The sequence below is a fragment of the Dipodomys ordii genome, unplaced genomic scaffold, assembly GCF_000151885.1.
Source record: "Dipodomys ordii isolate 6190 unplaced genomic scaffold, Dord_2.0 Scaffold89, whole genome shotgun sequence".
In the NCBI taxonomy this organism is placed as follows: Eukaryota; Metazoa; Chordata; class Mammalia; order Rodentia; family Heteromyidae; genus Dipodomys; species Dipodomys ordii.
Window position 1 is genome coordinate 159,089 of NW_012267305.1, and position 22,928 is coordinate 182,016.

Sequence of the window (22,928 nt, forward strand, 5' to 3'; positions counted from 1 at the left end):
GTGAGCCGAGAATCAGCCGAGCTTTCTCCAGCAAGGGGATTGGCCAAGTTCGGAGCCGGTTTAACCAATCAATGTTTTTATCGTGACCTCGTCCAATAAAGGCAGGTCTCGGTCGTCACCGCACCGCCCTCTGCCCCCGCGATCCGGCTTTGCAAGGTTAGCACCACCCACTTCTGTCTTAAACCAATGGCAGCGGGGCCGCACGCGCGCGGGGCAGTGGGAAAAGCGCCAGTCAGCGTGTACGCGGTTGCCGTAACAACCGGCTGCAGATTCCTTCGGCCATGGTGAGTGCTGGGTTCCCTCTTGCTCTCTGCGCGGCGATCCTGAGCTCTAGAGGCTCCAATGCAGTCATGCTTCTTTCCCTGCGTCTTTATCGGCTTTGGCTTGCCAGACCTTCCTTTGGGCTCTATCCCGGAAGGGGAGGGTAGAAACTACAAACGCCAAACACTCTGGTGGGCCTACACTTAGCCACTGTCTTCCGTATACCCACAGTCTATCCCCCAGCGGCCCCTCGGACTCTCCTGGCCTACCCAACCCCCTCGCAGAAGACTTAAGTTCCCCTTAGGCCGGGATCCCACTGAGATCCTGGCCTCTGGGCTGCCTCCCTCTGCCTTAAGTTTTCGTACAGAGCTGAGAGGGAGTTTTTTTTTTTTTTTAATGTTCTGTGGTTAAGTGTACTTTGCAATTTACATACGGTCACTTACGAGATGCTTTAAACTTAATGGAGAAGACTTGAGGGCACTAACCAGATTGGATTTTATTCCTTGATGCTGACTTACCTGTCAGTAGCTTTTGGCCAAGTTTTAAAGTAATTGGAAAGTCAGATTTCTTTATGGTAAATAGAACACGGAGTGGGCATTGCAAGGACTTTTCCAGAACTAGAACCCCCATATTCAAGAAGAGTTGTTCTCTCCAGTTAGTTATCTACAATTGGTCCCGTGGCTAGCTCTCCTTCGGGATGTTTTTCAAAAACAGTAAGGGATCCCCTTGTTTCTGAAAACAATAATTTAAAAAATCCAGAGAAATCGAGATTTGTGGACTCATTGTAAAACCTGCTATCCCTCTTGTTTAGCAAACATTTGAAATTAGTCAGTAAGCATTCTTTTAAAAATACATATGGATGTTGTTAACTGTCATAAAATATGGACTAGGGGCTGGGAGTGTGGCTTAGTAGTAGAGTGCTTGCCTTTGCATGCATGATGCCCTGGTTCGATTCCTCACTACCACATAAACAGAAAAGGCCAGAAGTGGCATTGGAGCTCAACCGGTAGAATGCTAGCCTTGAGCAAAAGAAGCTCAGGGACAGTGCCCACGCCTAGAATTCAAGCCCCAGGACTGGGTAAATAAATAAATAAGGACTATATTAGGTTATTTTCTCCTCATATGTTTGTATTATGTCAAAAGGCTTCCAATTTTAAGAAGACAAACGTGACATCAAGTGCCCAGCGTAAAAGGATGAGTCCCAAACCAGAGCTTACTGAAGAGCAAAAACAGGAAATCCGGGAAGCCTTCGATCTCTTTGATGCTGATGGAACTGGTACCATTGATGTGAAAGAACTAAAGGCAAGCTATACACATTCCTACTCTACTGCCTTTCCTTTCCTCTGTCTTCTCCTTGTCTTCCTGCACTGTTCTCACTCTCCTCCCTGTAGAAAGTAACCATGGGACATGTACTGTGCTGTTCTCCTGTCTTTACTAACCTCAGAGTATTAAACTGGATTACAAGCACCAAATTCGATCAGTGTTAGGGCATTCCCCACCTGTTTTTATCATTTTATCAGATTCTGGGTTTATATCCTCCATGGTCAGTTTTACTCCTACTTGAATTACATGTACTTATCAGAGGGATATGTTTTCATTGTAGGTGGCAATGAGGGCCCTTGGTTTTGAGCCCAAGAAAGAAGAAATCAAGAAAATGATAAGTGAAATTGATAAAGAAGGGACAGGAAAAATGAACTTCAGTGACTTCTTGACTGTGATGACTCAGAAAATGGTAAGTTAGCAAAGTGAGGCACAGATGTGACTGATGAGCTGCAAGCTGTAATGCCGCAGTATAGAACTCAGAATTGCTCACAGCAGTTCTCTGCAATTGAATAAGTAAGCCAGGCACTGGTAACTGGTAATCCTAGCTACTTAGGAGGCTGAGATCTGAGGATCACAGTGTGAAGCCAATGTGGACAGAATAGTTGGTGAGACTCTGATCTCCAGTTACCTAGTAAAAAGCTGGAAGTGGAAGTTGTGGTTCAAGTGATAGAGTTCCAGCCAGAAGTAAAAAGTGAAGGGAAAGCTGGAGGCCCTAAATTTAATCCCCAGTACTGGTATATACACAAAAAAGGAAAACACCTGCTCTGTTCCCTCCCTGCTTCCTCTCTGCTCAAACAGGATCCCAGCTTCATCCACTTAAATGTGTTTTTCCCCAATTATAACTCTGCCTACTTTTCTATATTATAAAAAAATTCTACTATCTTTTGTTTTATATAGTCTTTTAGACAGAGCCCTTCATTTTTTCTTTTTTGATTGTTATTGTAAAGGTGATACATAGAGGGGTTACAGTTACATGTCAGGTCATGAGTACATTTCTTTTTGGACAATGTCACCCCTTCCCTCACTGTCTCCCAGTTTTTTCCCTCCCACCCTTACCCACAAATTGTCATTTTCCAGTGAGTACCACTGCTGCATTTGTTCACCCTTTGTCCCTCCATTTCTGTGCCCATAGTTCCTGATTAACCGCTGGGTTTGCATAATTTTGACTTTGACCTCCTATTCTACCGTGGATGATATTTGCTCTCCTGTGACCTATATCATGACGGCCATCACTGAGACTGTGTGCTCATAGAGGACTGGGGATATGATAGGGAGTACATCCAAGAAAGTAATTCTTCTGCATGTCTCTTCTTGGCTTCAGAACTCAGGAAATTTCTGAATAAGAGAAAGACATAGAGAGGCAGCTAGTGGACACACCTAGTAATACCTAATAATACTTAGTGATATCTAATGCTGCACACTGAAAAGCAAAACCCTGGTTTGCCATGATGCAGTAGTTGCAAGAGGCCTGCCTTTCCCCCATGGTACTTTGGTCCACACCCCCCCCCAAAAAAAAATGAGCCCTCATTCCTATTTCTAAACACTGGATGCTTATGCATCAAGCACATACCTGTTCCTCCTGGATAGGGACAGTCAGTAGAGAGGGAGAAAATGTTAGCATGGAGTGGACAACCTGACTTACCAGGCTTCTGAACATTTGTCCCAGTCTACACCTGAGCTACCCGTTGACAATGAGAGGATGGAGGGGTTGGAGTGGGAGGAGCCACTGTAGGCCATGAGTAACTGCTGTTCACTACTCAGGATTTTTGTGTTTCACTTGTTCAAGTCTGAGAAAGATACTAAAGAAGAAATCCTGAAAGCTTTCAAGTTGTTTGATGACGATGAAACTGGGAAGATATCTTTCAAAAATCTGAAGCGGGTGGCCAAGGAGTTGGGTGAAAACCTGACTGATGAGGAGCTGCAGGTCTGTAATGCCTTGATGTACAGCTCAGAATTCTTGCCTTTGAGCTTTTGTGAATTACACTTTCTGAACTGACAGTGTCTCTTTGAAGGAAAGCTACAGTCCACTTGTCCTTCAGCTGACAACTTAATTCTGCTTTGTAAGACACACAAACCTAAGCCCTGCTTCCAGAAAAATGCATAAATTTGCAAATGAACTTATTTGAGGTTTCAGAAATCCCTCCTGTTAAAGTGATTTGGGGGCTTGCTTCAAATTGATCTGTATGACATGGTTTACACTAATTTTTCTGGAAGTGAGTTATTATAAAAGGTGGCAGATCCACATTTGGTGAACTATAATCATCTCTCCACGTAGCATTTTTAGATGCCTATTCCATAATCATCTTTTAGTTTAGTTTGTGAATTAATCTAAGCTTAATCCTTACTGTCATCCAGGAAATGATTGATGAAGCTGACCGGGATGGAGACGGAGAGGTCAATGAGCAAGAATTCCTACGTATTATGAAAAAGACCAGCCTCTATTAAGATCAGTGTCTTCTTTTCTATCACAAGCACGTGTGCCTGCCATTGTGTGAAATCTGGCTTTTGACAACCTAATCTCCCCGCTCCAGACTTCACTGTACAACTTTAGCTATGACCTTAAATGTCTTTTAGCCTTTTGAAAGTATTCTTTGATATTAAGGTTCTTTGTAAAATGACCTGCTGATTTTTAAAAGCAGAAAGCAAGCACATTCAAGTGGAGAAAAGGGTCTCGAAGTTTGACCACTTGCCATTTCACCTGCATTGCTTCACTCTTGTCATGCCTTTCCACACGGATGCAGCCACAGCATACCTGAGACAAGCACATAGACAGTGTCACCCCAAACAGTGGTCATTTCGCAGTGGTTCTGGTTTTTAATTGATACCTGACTGCAGTTTTGTCTTTTATAAAATAGCGTGAATTCTTGCTTTGGTATTTGGGTGTGTTGATGTTATTTATCCTGTCTTAAAAATAAAAACTTCTGTAGTTTAAGCTTTAGTTATCGAAGGCTGAGTATTCTTCTTCTGTTTGTTTTTGTGCCAGTACTGGGGCTTGTACTTAGGACCATGGTGTTGTCTCTTAGTTTTTTTGCTTAAGACTGATGTTTTATCCATGAACCAGAGATTCACTTCCAGCTTTTTGCTGGTAACTTGGAGATGAGAGTCTCAGAGTGTTTTCTTCCTGGGATGGCTTTAAACTGGGCTCAAATCTCAGCCTCCTGAGTAGCAAGGATTACAGGTGTGAGCCACTGGCTCCTGTCTTTTAAGGCCAAGTCTTTTTAGCTTTGACTTTGAATTCATCTTCTTAATAGTTGAGATCTCAACCTCCTGAGTAACGAGGCTTAGGCAAGAGCCACCAGCAACTGGCTTTTAAGGCTGAATTTTCTTTTATCTTTGACTTTGAATTCATCTAAATACTTGTTTTTGTTTTTGTTTTTGCCAGTCCTGGGGCTTGAACTGGGCACTGTCCCTGAGCTTCTTTTGCTCAAGGCTAGCACTCTACCATTTGAGCCACAGCACCACTTCTGGCTTTTTCTGCTTGTGTTGTACTAAGGAATCGAACCCATGGCTTCATGCATGGTAGGCAAGCTATCTACCAAGCCATATTCGCAGCCCTCATCTAAATAGTTATGTCAAGGGCATCCTGGTAGATTTAAAATAGCATATACAAAAAAAGAAATAATCTTTTGCCATTCTCTTGGCATGAAGTAATTCTTGCTTTGGGCACTTGTAGGTTTGTAAAACTAGAATTTGCATTCCACCTAAACCTAACTGATATAGTCAAAGTAGTGGCAAAATGTAAAGACTAATAGTGGGTAGGATTCAGGCAGCCATCAGTTTATTCACTTATAGTATCATAAATTTGGTATATTGGAAAAGAAAGGGACATTGTCCAGCCGCCCTCCTGCCCCGCACAATATTATCTGTAAGAGAAGCCCAGCTAAGTGGCATTCAAGTGTGCTTCAGGTGAGAGTGGGCAGCAAGGAAATCAAGGAGGAATAGAAAATGAACAATGCAATATGCGTTCATCCATATACGAAGAGGGACCAAATCAGGTTTCAAACTTTTAAGGGCATCCAAGTCCTCACAGGATAGAGCTGCTTGATTTAGCTAAGAAAAAGAACAGCTAGATAAATACAAATTTCAGAGGAACAATTGTGTGTGTGTGTGTGTGTGTGTGTGTGTGTGTCTATGTGTGTCTATATATAAAACATTTTAAATGAGCAATTACATATATTGGCCTAGGCTCTGTCCCTAAGTTTTTTTCCCCTCAACATTAGTGCTCTACCACTTGAGCCACAGCTCCACTTGCAGCTTTTTTGAGTGATTAATTGGAGATTAGAGCCTCACGAACTTTTTCCTAACCAAGCTGGCTTTGAACCAGTATCTCCAGTGGTATTACAAACATGGGCCATCAGCACCCCAGCTTCTCTTAACTGTCTTGTTCGGGGCTAATACTCTACCACTTGAGCCCAAGTTACACTTCAGCTTTTTGCTGCTTAACTGGAGATAAGAGTCCCACAGACTTTTCTGTTTGAATTGGGTTGGCTTATAAGCATGAGCCACTAAGTTACACTTCAGCTTTTTGCTGCTTAACTGGAGATAAGAGTCCCACAGACTTTTCTGTTTGAATTGGGTTGGCTTATAAGCATGAGCCACTGGCACCCGCCTCCCAACTTTTTTTTTGTTTTTGTTTTTGGTTGTGGGGTCTCAACTCTGGGCCTCAACACTGTCCCTCAGCTCTTCAGGTCAAGTCTAGCACTCCACCACTTGAGCCACAGTGCCACTTCTGGCTTTTCTGCTTATGTGGTGCTGAGGAATCGAACCCAGGGTCTCATGCATGCGAAGCAAGCGCTCTACCACTGAGCCACCTTCCCAGCCCCCTAACATTTTCATTTACATTTTCTTGGTGAGTCTGGTGCTGTCTAGGCAGCACCTCTTGAGCCATACCTGTTAGGGTTACCATATGAGCTTTATTGTGAAATGAAACTTTTGTGATTATTGTCTCCAAGGCCAGTTGGCAGCATTTCTTGGGAGGATATGACTTTGTCATATTGCTTTAAAAAAAAAAAGAATCCTGTGATATGCTGTAAGACTTTGGAAAGAAGTGAAGGACAGTATTTGTGCAGTCCTGAGGTTTGGACCCAGGGCCTGGGTGCTGTTCCTGAGCTTTGGTGCTCAAGGGTAGCACTCTATCACTTGAGCCACAGCTCCACATCTGACTTCTTGGTGGTTAATTGGAGATAAGAGTCTTAGGGCGTTTTCCTGCCTGAGCTGGCTTTGAACCACAATCTTCAGATCTCAGCATCCTCAGTAGCCAGGATTACAGGCATGACTTGATGCCTGGCCTTCTAGGAACATTTTACTAAAAATTAATTTCTGTATTTAATGAACATGTAGACGTATTGTGCATTTATTTTATACAACATAATTATTGAATAATATCCACATTGTGGAATGGCTAAGTGAAGCTAATTATCAAACGAAAACATTCTTCTGTCCTCCTTAGTGTTCCCACACACAAAATAAAGTCTCTCTGGAATCTCTCGAGGGAGGTAGGAGGATTTCAAGTAACATTATCCCTAAAAATAATAACAAGCATAAGGCATTCACCATGTTCAGCCAAGCAGCTGTTCTGCGAGGTCTGCAGTTGCTCAGGGGAGAAAAATAGGGACAGAGAGAGCGTGAGTCAGCTGAGATGGGGTGGGGCCAGAGACTTGTAAAAGGATCTGAAAGGTGGAGAGAAAGAGGAAGTGGTGTCAACTTATGGGGAGGCAGAAAAGATCCCTGTACGGGAGTGGAGTGTATTGATAGAGAAGGAGCTGAAGTCAGCTTATGTAGAGAATGTTAAGAGAGAAAGGATAGATGGGATGCAGTGGCAGACATAAGGCCCATTCCTGCATGGCTGTACTAGAGAGATGTAGTGAGAATGGGGGGAGGAGCAGCCATCAGGATCAGTGTATGTGCTGCTGCATCTACAGAAGCAAGTGGGAATGTGGAGGAAGAGAAGGGAGAGGGAAACATGGACTAGGAAGGGATTAGACGGTGATGGGAGACAGATCAGTTCATGCAGGACAGAACAGAGCAATGAAGGGAGGTCATGGGGAGGAGGAAGAAAAGAAAGCCAAGGGCAGTTCATATGGGGCTAGCTCAAGGAAATAGGTGTGGGGATTGGTCTCAAGAGAGCAAAGGTCAGTTGATCTGGGGTTGGATCAGATAAGAGTTAGGGAGAGTGGTGGGAATGGTTGGTTTGGGAGGACTGACCAGAGGTCACAGCCTAGCAAGAATGATAGTCTTGGGGCTGGGAAGGTGGCTCAGTGGTAGAGTGCTTGCCTTGCATGCACGAGGCCCTGGGTTCCGTTCCTCAGCACCACATAAGCAAAAAAAGGCAGAAGTGGCGCTGTGGCTCAAGTGGTAGAGCGCTAGCCTTGAGCTGAAGAGCTGAGGGACAGTGCCCAGGCCCAGAGTTCAGGCCCCACGACCAACAATAACAGCAAAAAAGAATGATACTCTTGAGTTCAATCCTCAGTAGTACCAAAAAGAAAAAAGGTGATTTGTGGGCATTGATTGCATTTGTGAATCAGTGTTACTGTCCTAGGACATACTGGAGACCTGAGTCTCCAAACAGCAGTTTCTGTTTGCTCATGTGAAAAACGGGTTCTGTGAGATGTAGGGGAGTGGCCAGTGTCAGGCACAGAAAGTGATGGTCTCACCTGCCAGTCTGGGCAAAACCAATCCACTCCGGGCCAGTGGTGATGCCTTGGCCTGTTTTTCTTTATTTTCCCCCTATCTGGGATGCATTGTCCTTGCCTATGTGCATTGTCCTGGATTTAGAGTTCATTTATAAATGCACACTTCTCAGTTGAAGCATTATTCCCCGATCTTTCCCCTAAACCTGTTTCTCTCCTTAGGACACTCCTCAGAACTCCTTGCTTGAACAGAGGATTTCTCAGCTGGAAATTGGAGATGATAGTCTTGCAAATATATCACTTGCCACTAGATGGGGTACTAGAATAGAGAAACCGAGAGGTAATGTCACTGACTCCTGTTGGAGTTCACCACTGGTTTAAGGTGGGTCATCCTAAAGGAAGACTGCTTTTTATTTTGCGGCTGGCATTGGGTAAGAGGAGGGGGAAAGGGAAATGGGTGGGGGGAGGAAATTAGGTAAAAAAAGTAATCTAGATGGGGCAAATTTAATCCAAATACATCATGTGCTTGTTGTAAATAGCACAGTGAAAACCCCTTTGTACCATTAATTTGTACTAATCAAGACATTTTTTCTTTGGTCGGTCATTGGGCTTGAACTCAGGACCTGGGTACGGTTCCTGAGTTCTTTGGCTCATGGGTACTATGTTCCCATACCACTTGAGCCACAGCTCCACTTCTACTTTTCTGGTGGTTCATTGGAGATTAGAGTCTCACAGACTTTCCTGCTGGGGCAGAACAATGGTCCTCAGATCTCAGCCTCCTAAGTAGCGTGAGCCACCAGTGCCTGACAAGACATATATCTCTATATATCTGTATATCTCTCTATATATATAGATATATACAGATATATAGAAATTAGATAGATAGATGAATCTTTCCTGGTACATATGCATGTTTGGAGTCTGCTGGAGAAGGTGTGGCTGTGAGGGGAAGCTGGTGGCTTGGGAACTCATTGGAAAAGGCTGTGAGAAGTGAGTACTGATGAAATGACTGCTCTTTTGGAAGAATGCCCTATTGAGTCTAATTAACAAGAATCCAGTGACATGTTTGCACGTGGAGCTTGTGCAAAGTTATTTACCTACTGCATGGGCTTTCCCCTAAAGACTACTCAAGGGAGGGCCACCAGTGCACCTTTCATTTCTTCATGGCTAGGCTCTGTACCTGGAATAATGCTCCACCTATAATCGTGCTGAGCCATTTGCTCAGTTTATTGGTCCTATACCAAGGACTTGTTAATTCTGTAATGTTTTCTTAGCCTTTTCTGGATCTTTGTTCCTGACAGTTATCCGCTTGTTATGGATTATTGTGGCCTCCATATCTTGAAGTCCTCCTAGCCCCCAAGTACCACAGGATGTGACCATATTTAGAAACACAGAGGTGATCAAGTTAACATGAGGTCATGGGGGTAGACTGTTGTCCTTACAAAAAGGGGAAATTTGTACCCAGAGACACAGAGACAGAGACAAACCCAGGGGGAAGACACACACACACACACACACACACACACACACACACACACGCACGCACGCACGCACGCACGCACGCACGCACGCACGCACGCGCGCGTGCGCCAAGGGAGGGGCCTGTTCAGGAGGGTAATCTGAGCAAGCAGGTGAGCGGGGTGGAGTGTCAGGATGGTTGGCGGAAGAGGCGTCTCCGTTGCAGTCATCCACTGTGCCTGCCTGCAGAACTAGGTTTCTCCTGGCACAGGGCAGCTGAGCACCAAGACAACACTCTCTAGCTTGCCCACGGTGAAGTGTGTAACCATGTGACTGGCCCATGGCAGATGAGCGTGTGTCACCCATGTGACAGTCTATGCAATCATCCCTGGAAGACAGAGGCAAGCACATTTTGCCTCTTCCTCCTACATCCTCCACCCTACAGCCTGGGCTGTCTTGGATCATGAGGTGATTGTAGAAACAGATGCTGCACATGACTCAACTTTGGACATTCAGTCTTCAAAACTGTGAGAAAATAAAATACCTCAAGTCTGTGGTACTTTGTTACTATAGTCTTAGCAAATTCATACAATCTGTTTGTATTACTGAAAAGCTTCCTCTGTTCCCAGAAGTGTCCTTGTCAGAAATAAATGCAGTAAATGCCAAGGAGACAAAAATGGAATGGGAATCTGTGCTACAAAACGTCCTGCTCCATGGCCAGTGGAAGTGCTTGCCCCTGCCCCCCCACCCCCTGGGCAGGAGGAGATCCATGAGCACCTGGGGGTACACAGTAGCACTGCTCAAACACTTTTCTCTTGACTTAGTGCCTGAGCTGAAATGTGTATGTGTAGATCACTTCCTTATGAGATGCTACGTGTAGGAAAATACGTGTGCAATTCCTCTAACTATAGGTCTAAAAGGTGTGCTGTAATGGCTGGGAAAGGTGGCTAAGTAGAGGCAGGGTAGCAGAGTGTCAGGATTCCATTAGGGGTGGAGTTTATTGTTTTCACCTGGTATGTGTAGTTTAAGAGAAATACTTTCAGAAGAGCTTGGCTCTCGGAATGAACAAGCACCAACCTTGTGAGAGGCATTGTGGGGCAGCAGGACTTACTGGATCCGTTGCTGCTAGTGAGTGACCCCCAGAAAGTTACCTGAAGCATGATACCCTTATTTGTTTCACGTCTTCTACTGGGAGGATATTAATATAATAAAACCTATCTCAAGTGCGGTTGTGAGAACTGTATGAGCAAGTGCGTCTAAAGAACACAAAAGACTCCACATAGAGCTCCCCTGTGATCCAGCAATCCCACTTTTGGGCATTTACCCAAGTGATCACAATCAAGACCATACTAAAGCTACCAGCACAACTATGTTTATTGCAGCATTATTCAGCACAGCTAAGACATGGAAGCAACCTAGATGCCCCTCAGTAGATGAATGGATCAAGAAAATGTGGTGTGTGTGTGTGTGTGTGTGTGTGTGTGTATCATCTATCTATCTATCTATCTATCTATCTATCTATCTATAGGAATTCTATGCCTCCATCAGAAAGAATGATATTGCCCCATTTGTTAGGAAATGGAAAGACTTGGAAAAAATTATATTAAGTGAAGTAAGCCAGGCCCAAAGAAACATAGGTCCCATGATTTTCCTTATTTACAATAATTAGTATATGTCTAGGACAAGCAGAAAAGATCAAAAGCTATGTACATATGACCATATAAAGTGATGTTAAGTGAAATGAACCCCTAGACAGGGACACAAATGGTTTTTTCTTCCCAGCTATTGTTTTTAACATAATGTACTGTGTGATTTTTTTCTATTTTTTCTTTTTATTGTGAAAATGCTGTACAGAGGGGTTACAATTACATGATCAAGGTAATGAGTACATTTCTTTTTTTAAAATTTCTTATTGTGAAAATACTGTACAGAGGGGTTACAATTATATGGGCCAGGTAATGAGTACATTTCTTATCAAGCATTGTTGCCCCCTTCTTTGTTTCCCCTTCCCATCCCTTCCCATTCCCCCCCACCCCCGCCCCATGCCAAAGTTGTAAAGTTGGTTTTTTGACATAACGTCTTGTACATCTCATTGTTGCAATGGGTCCACCTGTATCCCTATTTAAACAATTGGTTTTTTCCTTTCCCCTCCACAAATTATACCAACATCAAATACTGTGTGATTTTTTTTTGTTTCTTTTGTATGTTCCTCCCCCATGGTATAACCCCTGTTTTCATTGTATTTGATTCTGGTGCCCTGCATCTTGTAATACACTTTTCTAATTTGGGGAGGGGAAGGGAAAAAACAAAATGCTTAAATAGGGATATAGTTGACCTATTATAACAATGAGATGTGCAAGACATTATGTTGAAAACGAACTTTACAACTTGTGGGGGGGAGGGAGGAGTTGGTGAGGTGGGGAGGGAAGGGATGGTTGGGGAAAAACAAAGGAGGAGGTAACAATGCTCGATAGGAAATGCACTCATTACCTTGCTCATGGAACTGTAACCCCTCTGTACACTATTTTTACAATAAAAAGCGTATTTAAAAAAAGAACACAAAACAAGCCTAGGTGCATAGTAGGCATTCAGTTAATATTTGTTGAAACAATAAACAGAATTATGACTGCCACCTTTCAGCTGTATGGTTCAGGAGTTACATGATTAACATACCATTGTGATCTACATTTATACATACATATACACATATATACACACAAACACACACACACACACACACACACACACACACACATATATATATCAGGGATCCCAGTAGATGGAGGTTTTTATGCCTCCTGAAATCATGTACACACTTGTGATATGGGCAGGTGGGCAGTTTTCACCAGATTTGGTCAAAGACTTCAAAAAAATCTTTCTAAATTGAGACACCTGTCCTGGAATTGAGCATGAAGAAAAATATGCAAAGTCACAGAATTGTATCATAGTTTGTGTGTGTGTGTGTGTGTGTGTGTGTGTGTGTGTGTGTGTGTGTACGGGTGTGCATGTGCAGCATGTGTTTGGGGAGTGGAATGTGGTTTTGGTGCTGCCTGAGTTCTGTAGCTGTCATGGCTCTGCCAGTTCTTTCAGTGAGGTAGCTCTGTCTCATGCCGGGGAGCTTGAGACTCCTGCTTCCTGGGCCACTCTGTGTCCAGAAATCTGTCTGTGATGCGGTTTCTGTACCTATGTAGACATTTTTCTGTAATCATTCACTCCTTTGGGCTCTGGGACCCAACAATCCTATCATGTGCCTGAATTGTCCACTTCCCTTCCCTTCTCCCCTTCTACATTTTTTAGCTCAGAGATCAATCTTGAAGGAAAAATACTAGTGAAAAAGGATTTATTTTCTTCCAAGAAATCACTCATTCATTTCCTTCCATGGACACGTTATGTCTCTGTCTTCAATGGTTTTTGGAAGCCTCAATTCATGTTCAGCTTTAGCCTTTCTGAAATTAATTATCCACACTGACTTTTGTGGCCTTTATATACCATTAGGTCCATTCTCTCCTTTTCTTTTTCACATTCATTCATTCACTCATTCATTTATTCATTTCCCCAATAAATACTTAGCACCTGTTCCGATGTGGGCCTGCTAATAAAAAATTAAAGCCTCATAGATTTTTATTCTAGTGGAGACAGACACAAGCTCAAGGAAATGAAGGATAAGAAAGGAGAAAAAGATGCTGTTTGGGGCAGAGTGGTTAGGGGACACCTAGAATTTCTGACATTTGAGACAAAACGTGAAGTACTATGGACAGTGGAAGAAAAAGTACCCAGGCAGAAGGAACAGTGAGTACAGAGGTCCTGAGACAGTAGCAACTATCTTGGCACAGTGAGGAACAATGGAGAAGTCTATGTGATGCAGCACAAAGGAACTGCACCAGGAACTGGTGGCTCACAATGCCATCCTCGCTACTCAGGAGCCTGAGAGCAGAAGGATCATGGTTTATGGCCAGCTTGGATAGAAAAATTCTTAAGACCCTATCTGAAAAATAACCAGCAAAACATACAGCTGGAGGTGTGGCTCACGTGGTAGCTCATCATCTTAACAAGCCCGAGGCCATGAGTTCAAAGGCAGTACTGGGAAAAAAAGAGGCAAGGAGTGGGTGAGGCCTCATAAAATCTTTAGGTAACAGTGACGATCTACAGGTGATGGGGAGCAATTGTGGGGTTCTGAGCAGGAAAGTAAGATACCAGGTGTTCCCTTTCCATTTTGGTTTATGTGCTTATTTAATTTTTCTTGCTTAGGAAATTGATTGCCAACAATTGGAACATCATCTCTTTTTTGCCTTTGGATTTAAATTGTAGCTTCAGCTCTTCCTGGGTCTTAAGTCTGCTGAGTTCAGAAAGGAATTCTCAGCTTTCTGGCTGTCCTTCCTGATTCACCGTAAGGATCTCAGGTCTCACCAGGCTCCATAATTGCGAAAGCCAGCTCCTCCTAATATATAGCTCTCTATAATTTTATGCTCCATAGGGTGTATATTGACATACAGTATAAAATATACATTATTTATATGTTACATTAGTTCTCATGTTGCTTCTGTTTCTGGAGACCCTTTGACAAATTCAGCCAGCAGAGGGCAATCGCGTTCCAGGCATGGCTTGTTTTCTACATTAGGACAGTTGCACAGTTGTTTTCTTCAAAAGGGAGAAATATTTCTTTTTTCTAATTCTTGTTTAAAATTTTCAGAGCAAAGAAGGCAATTTCAGAGAAAGAAAGCATGAAGAGTTCTGGGTATACATGACAGGAGCGGCTTAGCCCAGGTCTGGCCTGAGGTGGCTGACCAAGGTAATGCATTCCCTATGAAGCAGATCTCAGAGTTGTTGCTAGTGACATTTCCCAGTAAGGCTTTCTTCTTGCAACTCAAAGACCACCTTCCCCACAGCAGGGGAAGCTGTAGGGCAAGATTTCAAAAGTGAGTTGTCTTTCACAGAACACCGAGTGCAATGGGTTCAAAGAGGGAGAAAAATGACTTTACTCACAGAATGCCCATTCATGTACTGAATGTCATCTTTCACTCCCACACAGAAAGCAAGGTTTGGAAGCTTCCACAAAAATCCTTTAGTAGTAGTTTTCTCTGCACAAAGGAAAGAGCTTGGAGGTGGCGACAATGAAACAGGCTTACTCCTTTTATTCTGTGGGATTGCATTTCTTGGGAAAAGATTACATTTATGCATGACTTTTTATATTTTACAAAATATTCTTAGATACAACTTCACAGGTGCTAGGAATAGTTGCTGTAAGTAAAGAAATAAAAATACCAAGTATTGGCGGGGGTGGTGGAAACGTAAAACGGTGCAGCCACTTTGGAGAAGGGTGTGCTGGTTCCTCACAGGATAAACAGAATTACCATATGATCCAGCATTACACTTGCCAGCATACAAGCAAAAGAATCAAAAGGGTTCTCAGAGATATGTGCGGCCATTCGAGTACTAATGCTCCCAGAAGCATTAGTAGCATTGATGGATGAGTGAATAAACAGAATGTGGTCTATCCATACAATGGAGTATTTGGTCACAAAAAGGGTTGTCTATGCCACAGCAAAGACAGACCATGAAGACATTGCTCTTTAGTGAATAAAGCCAGATTCGGAGAACAATAGTGCATGAGTGTATTTACACAAGTACCCACAACAGGTAAATTCATAGACACACCTAAAGGAGATGTGAGGTTACACATGCAAACATTAACACTTTTGTTGGTATGCTTATATAAAATAGCACCTGCTGCGGAAGTTTCTAACAGCTGTGAGTGCAAAGGAGCCACATGGAACCTCTGTCGTGCAGCTCTGTGAACACTGTGAGAGCAAGCACAGGATCCCTTTTTGCTCATCGCTGCAATGATAGAGCTGATGGCAATGTTAGGTACACTGAGAGCACTCAGTAAACATTTGCCGGATGGATGAATTGAGTGAATAAATCTCTGTGGCTTCCCAGCAATCTGCTTAAATAAATTTTCTCTGCCCTATCATTTTTGAGCCCCATTGTCAACTATTTGATGCACAATTAGGAACCCAAGCCTGGAATTCAAATATTTGATTGTCATTAGCATAGAGCTGGTTGCACTAGGCTAATTGCTGCGCATCAATTTCTGCCTCTCAATGAGCTGACTCAATAATGGAGTATTTTTCAGTCATGTTATAATTCCAAGTTGGGGAACATGGGTTGGAATGGGGCTTGGGCTCTGCTCCATGAAGTCTACCAGGACCCCCTGGCCACACAGAGACCTCCTCTCATCTTTTTGCACTTGGTTGGAACATGAATGAAGAGAAGGAACACAGAGGAGCACATGTGAGGTCTAACAGGACACACATGCAAGCGTCAGAGGTTTCTTTCTCCATCATCTTGGCCATAGCTCAGTCACATGGGGACACAGAAATCTTAATCACAAGAGCTTCTGGCGCTTGTAGTGGAGCTGCATGTAAATGAGGAAAAGGACATGGTATTTAAAAATTAGAAAACCAAGTACACTTACGCTCTAATCCTTGCTACTTAAGAGATAGGGATTGGCAGGATAGCAGTTTGAGGCCAGTCCAGGCACGAAGTTAGAAAGTTCCCTACTTCAACAAATAAACTTGGTATGGTATTGTGCACCTGTAATCTCAACTCTGAGGGTACGGGGATCACAGTCCAAGAAGGACCACTGGCAAAACTCCAGACCATGTCCAAAAAAAATAACTAAAGCTCCCCCAAAAAGGTACGAGAGAATTTCTTAGGCAGGCATGCTGTTAAATACTGTCAGATGATGGGCTGTTTCTTTTCTTTTTTCCCCTGTTGATTGTGGAGCCTGAACTCTGGGCCTGGGCGCTGTCCCTCAGCTCTTCAGCTCAAGGCTAGCGCTCTACCACTTGAACCACAGCACCACTTCTGGCTTTTTCTGCTTATGTGGTGCTGAGGAATCGAACCTAGTGCCTCATGCATGCAAGGCAAGCACTCTACCACTGAGCTACTTTCCCAGACCAATGGGCTATTTCTGAAGCAACAGGTATGTATCTATATATGGGGTCATCTATGCATATGTTCATACTCACCTTGTTCCAGAAGAGAATTATAAAGACTTAAAAAAGATATGTTCAGGGCTGGGAAGGTGGCTCAGTGGTAGAGCGCTTGCCTTGCATACATGAGGCCCTGGGTTTGATTCCTCAGCACCACATAAGCAGAAATAAAAAGCCAGAAGTGGCACTGTGGCTCAAGTGGTAGAGCGCTAGCCTTGAGCTGAAGAGCTGAGGAGGGACAGTGCCCAGGCCCAGAGTTCAGGGCCACGGCTGGACCCCCTCCCCCCTCCCTCCCTCCCCCCCACAAAGAAAAGATATGTTCAAGGACATAGAATAAAACAAATGCTTAGAGATGGAGAAAATGACATATTGGGACAATGAAATGAAACACGCTTTTAGATTCTATAACTGTTTTTAATGCCAGTACTGGGGCTTGAAGTCAGGGCCTGGGTGATGTCCCTTAGCTTTTTCACTCAAGACTAGTACTCTACCACTTGGCCACAGGTCCATTTCTGGTATTTTGGTGGTTAATTGGAGACAAGAATCTCATGGACTTTCCTTCCCACAGTGGCTTTGAACCCCAATCCTCACATCTCAGCCTCTTGAGTAAGTAGGATTACAAACATGAGCCACTAGCACTGAGAAAAATTTATAACTTGAAATCTCTGGTATTGTTTTCAATATTAATACTAAGTTGATTTTTACGTACTTTGATCAACTAGTGCTATGATCTGTTAGACAGATGGTTCTGTTTCCATATTTGCTCGACAATACCACTTTCCATGCAGAGGTTCACATTTCCTCTGGACACTGCTCCAAATAGTCACACAGTCTCTGCTATGGGCTCTGTGTATTGTGCAACAGCCTTTGACCACAACAATAAAACCTGACATGAACATCAGATAGGCACTGACTGTTCTGCCCTCAGAAATAGCTTCTCAGTGAGAGAACAAACTTGGCTTCATTTCTCTACAATCATGTCTTCTTCCTGACCCCCAAATGGAACCCCATGAGCCATCCCTTCCTGTACTTACACTGCACAGTTCCTCCCAAGCCCTTAAGACTTTGCACATCTGATGTCTACACAGTCTCCTCATTTTCCCCTCTCCTCACAGTGTCTTGTTCAAAAGGCAACTCACAGATCACATCTTGAAGGAGTCTCCTGGGACAGCTCTCAGCTGGAGCAGGTCTCCTTTCTGTGCTTCCCTGCCATACCTCTGTCTTGCTGCGTTAGAAAGGTCATGTGTCAGGGCTGGAGGTTTAGCTCAGTGGAAGAGCACTTGTCTGACAAGTGTGAGGCTCTGAGTTCAGTCTTCAGTTCTGAACAACAGCACAAAAAGGCCATCTGTGGGCACTGTTCTTGTGCTTCAACTCTGCCTGTCTACATGCTTGGAGCTTTGCAAGTGGTATGGCCTGGAGTACTGACCTCGCCATGGAGGCTTTGTAGCAGAAAGGTGGAGATTTCTATTTCTAAAGGGCCATGTGAACCAGGATGCTGGGCAGAGGGGGCATGTATGTTTGCTAAACGTCTTATCACTCAATATCTGTGCAATTATTGTCTGTACACTACATCTTGTTAAAGCTCTGTTAGCCTCAATTTTTGGCAAATTAAAAATAGAAACCTCTACAATCACTGGTAGTTGTTTTTGTCTTCTACAAGAGTAGCACAGCTTCCTTGGGTAGGAAGCTCTTTGCTTAGAAAGCCTCCAATGTTTAGGGAAGAAAGGAGAAAATCCGAAACGGTGGTACTGCCACTGGAAGACATCAGAATCTGTGATTTCCTGGCAGAGCCAATTTCACATTGGAGAGCACTTGTTGGCTGGGCACTGAGGTGCTCATGACCCATGTAACTGCCACTCTAATTTGTGGTACTTTTCCAAGGTCATGCATAACCAACCACTCATTTGTTTGATCTTTAGGATTGGACCCATCTATATCTCTCCAGAGTCTTTCTGTCAAAGGACACACCTGGGAGGTCATCTTAACTTGAGGCAGGGGTCCAAATCCTAGGGAAGCTTTGAGACACTCAAACCTGGGAGGGAAATGTAGTAGTGATGGCCTGAGGGCAGGAAGCATCTGAGCCCACACTGAAGACCTCAGTTTATCTTAATTAAACTTTTTTTGTGAGAGACTAGACCTTGAATTCAGCGATTTGCATTCTCGCTGGGCCTTTTTAAAAATATTGGTCCTAGGGCTTGAAATCAGGGCCTGGGAACTGTCCCTAACTTTTCTGCTCCATGCTAGTGCTCTACCACGTTGAGCCACAGCACACTGCTTCTGGTTTTCTGGTGGTTCATGGGAGATGAGTTTCCAGCCCAGCTGGCTTGGAACCTTGATCCTCAGATCTCAACCACCTGAGTAGTTAGGATTATAGGCTTGAGCCACTGGTGCCCAGCTTGCTTGGCTTTTTTTTTTTTTTTTTGCTCTGGGCTAGTGCTGTTCTACCATGTGAGCCGCAGCTTTACTTCTCGCTTTTTGCTTGTTAATTGGAGGTAAGAGTGTTTTACTTGGGCTTTCCTGCCCAAGCTGGCTTTGAACTGCAATCTTCAGGATCTCAGCCTTCTGAGTAGTTAGGATTACAGGCATGAGCCACTGTTGCCCAATTACTTTAGTTACTTATTTTTTGTCAGTTGTGGGGCTTGAACTCTGGGCCTGGATGCTGTCCCTCAGCTCTTCAGCTCAAGGCTAGTGTTCTACCACTTGAGCCACAGCTCCACCACTTCCAGTTTTCTGAGTGGTTTATTAGCTGTGAGTCTCAGGGGCTTTCCTACCCGGGCTGGCTTTGAACCACAATCCTCAGATCTTAGCCTCTTGAGTAGCTGTGATAACAGGCATGAGCCCCCAGCGCCCAGCTGTTTAGTTACTTCTTTAAACATCCTATCACTAAATACAGTTACATTCTGTATCGCTGGGGATAAAGACTTTGCCATATGAATTTGGACAACTAGGTTCTGACAAGCAGGGCCTCATTAAATGTGTGTGGAGAGTTGCACATGGATTTTCCGGTTGCCCTAAAATCAATTAGGTACTAAGGAACAAAGTGTGACTACCTAGGTTGTACAGCCCTGAATCAGCCTTGGGTCTAATGTTGGACTTGTTCTTGAAACTGAACAGGTGTGTACTGTGCGATAAGTCTGGTGAAAGCACTTGATACACAGTTATCCTGGACTTGAAGATAAGGAACATCTTAAAGTTTACTGTTTTTAGTTTAGCCTTTGGGTTCATTTGGACTTTTATTATTAGTTTGCTTATCTAACTCAGCATTCGTTCCTCAGCCCTCCCTACAGATGTCCTTTCTCAGTGTGCAGCCATTTCTCTTTAACATGGCTCTGGGCGCTCTGAATGGATTGGAGTCAAAGGGAGCTAGCTATCCATCCCCTGAGGCTCAGACCCGCAACTCAGTTCCTGATTCCACCCTGGAGCTACAGCACTCTTGTTCATCTGGCAGTCTGGGAAATCCCAGCGTTCCCTAGCAACAAGACCCAAGTAGAAGTGTTGCTAGGGAAACCCTGGGATTTCCATAGTTACTGAGAGCACAAGGAACATCTCTACTCCCAAAGCTGAACAAATTCGGTGTCAGCAGAAGAGGGAGAAGGGACTGGTCAGTACTATGGGGAGGGGAGGGGGCGTAAAACATCCTGCTCTGGCTGGCTTTGAACTGCAACCCTCAGATCTCAGCCTCCTGAGTATGTAGGATTACAAGCCTGAGCCACCAGGAATCTTTTGAAGGGGAAATTTTCAAATTATCTGCCATTTCATTATGCGTGGATTCAGTTATTGAGTTGCTAGGAGCTTTCTTGTGTTCTTTATTGCGTCCTATGTTGTGATTTGAGCATCTGTTACCTTGGATATCTCAGTCAACTCTGAGGCAAGTGGACAGCAATGTAATCAATTCAAACACAAACCAGATACTTAAAGTAAATAATTTTTTTTATTGTGAAAATACCGTACAGAGGGGTTACAATTACATGGGCAAGGTAATGAGTAAATTTCTTATCAAGCATTGTTGCCTCCTCCTTTGTTTCCCCTTCCTATCCCTTCCCATCTCCCTTCCCATCTCCCCTCCCATTTCCCCCCCTCCCCGCCCCCCCCAAGTAACTAATTTTGAACATCAATTACTTCCCTAATAAGGTTATCAAGGAAAGTTACCAGGATATTTGTTAGGATACACTAGGAGTTAAAATTTTAAAGGGATATGCAAAGCACTTGACTTTGTGTTATTTGGGGGGAGTATTTGTCACCATAGGCACGTATGTATTTCTCTTTTTCTTTCTTGCCAGTTCTGGGGCTTGAACTCAGGGTCTAGGCACTGTCTCTGAGCTGCTTTTGCTCAAGGCTAGCGCTGTACTACTTGAGCCACAGTGTAACTTCTGGCTTTCTCTGTGTACATGGTACTGAGGAATTGAACCCAGGGCTTCATGCATGCTAGGCAAGCACTCTACCACTAAGCCACCTTCCCAGCCCCTCATGTCTCAATTTTATCCGGTCCCTTTTCACACACACACACACACACACACACACACGTAGAAAAACCCAGTCCTTTTCCTTTTATCCTTTGGAATAAAATGTCAAGGGAGAAATCAATCTATGTTTGGTGTTGGGGTTGGGGTCTGAACCAGTGCTTGTCCTCTATGTCTGGTTCACTGTGGATATGTCTCTCTCACTTCACACCTCCAGGGCTCATCTCCCTCCCTCACCAAACATCTATCCCTTCCCTTCCCCTCCTTCCTCTCCAGGCTATCACAAAGCACATACACAATCATCTTCCAAGAGGTCAGTTTATTTTCAAAATTGTGTACCAGTTAGTTAAACTAACGTACATGGTTGACCAGTTAACGGGAGAGGCCTATGGGCACACTCACTCAGATGTGAGGTCTCTGGCCTTGCTGTTAGTGCTAACGGGCATCCAGCTCGTTGCTTGAGCTTGGTAAATCAATCTTCCTCTGCTGGCTTCGCTTTGGCCCATGGTGATGGCGCTTCACATTTTTCCGATCGTAATGGTTGCCTTGTGCTGGTCGTTTCCTTCTGTTAGCTTTGAAAGAATTCTTTTGAGTGGCAGAGGATGACTTTTTCTTTGATTTTCCATGACGAGTTTTGGGTACTTTCGTTCTTTTGTTTGGCAGCTGGAAGGATAAAAGGTTGCAGAAAGCATGAAGAAGGCAGGGACCATGGGGACAGGGGTTTGTGGGAAGGGCTGGTGGCAGGTGAAAGGGCAGGAATTCTGGGAAGGAAAATCAAGGGAAGAAGAGTATCTTGGATGGGTCAACTCACCTTGCGTTTGTGTCTGTGTTTTAAAATGGTCCTAGTCTTCTTCATCTCTTCCATAGGTATTTCCATGTCTGGGCTTGGTGTTGGTTCCTTTCTTCCTATGTTTCCCATTTTACTGTACGCTAATAATGTGGCTGTCTGGCTGCCCTGAACTTAACTGACTGCCCTGAACTCAGCTCCGCCCCACGGATAAAGCGTGGCCCCGCCCTTACGCATTGTACGCTCACTAAGCCCCGCCCCGCCCCGCCCAGGAGCGGGATTCAGGTGTCACAAAGCGCGGTGGCCCAGACCACTCAGGGAGGGGAGGCCAAGGTGTCCCAGCAAGGGGCCTTTGCTCTAGCACGCCCAAACATCCTTCAAATCACCTGCCACCCTCCCCTCCTCACCGCCCGAGTCCATTCCCAGACACGCCCTCCCAACTGCACCTTCTCTCCTCTCTCCTCATCGTCCAGGCGGCATGGCACATGGTCACGTGACCACAGTCATCTCGTGGACACGTGATCATCCCGCTTGCCTCCGATAAATTTCTCTCCAACGTCTTCAGGACACACTTCCTGGTGACCAGTACGAAACTTGCACAACCCACCCTCTCCCTCTCTTGGGGTCTACGGCTGACCCTTGGGTTGTCTTTTCCAAACTAAAACCCATTGCCCGAAACTGTCAAACTTTGGTGAATAGACTTGTTTCTCTGGTGCCTGAGTCTTATTACAATCCTCAATGCTCACTTACCTCAGTAACAACTCAGACTTGGCTTTTAACAGTGTAGGGAGAGGAGGCAGAAATTCATGTGCTGGGATTGTGCTGTAGGAAACCTCAATGTAAGAGTGGGGAGATCATGACTTGGGAAGCCATGATAATAATGAATTGAAAATACCTTTAGAAAATATGAAATACTACCCAAATGATCATAAACAAGACCACACTAAAGCTACCAGCACAACTATGTTTATTGCAGCATTATTTACCATAGCTAAGATATGGAACCAACCCAGAT

At 44.2% G+C, this 22,928-nt stretch overlaps 1 protein-coding gene across 1 annotated transcript; it reads left to right on the forward strand.

The window, feature by feature from the left end:
- Positions 1-200: 200 nt before the first annotated feature.
- On the forward strand, positions 201-4,522 carry Cetn2 (centrin, EF-hand protein, 2). Its single transcript, XM_013025991.1, has 5 exons — positions 201-284; positions 1,405-1,563; positions 1,865-1,993; positions 3,371-3,508; positions 3,940-4,522. Exons 1-5 carry the CDS (start codon positions 282-284, stop codon positions 4,027-4,029), a joined length of 519 nt encoding a protein of 172 aa, XP_012881445.1. The 5' UTR covers positions 201-281; the 3' UTR covers positions 4,030-4,522.
- Positions 4,523-22,928: the final 18,406 nt, after the last annotated feature.

What these genes read in the sequence shown, in the direction of transcription:
- Cetn2 (XM_013025991.1), top strand. An exon ending in TTGATGTGAAAGAACTAAAG is followed by an intron (nt 1,564 to 1,864) that starts GCAAGCTATACA and finishes TTTTCATTGTAG; the next exon opens with GTGGCAATGAGGGCCCTTGG. An exon ending in TGACTGATGAGGAGCTGCAG is followed by an intron (nt 3,509 to 3,939) that starts GTCTGTAATGCC and finishes ACTGTCATCCAG; the next exon opens with GAAATGATTGATGAAGCTGA.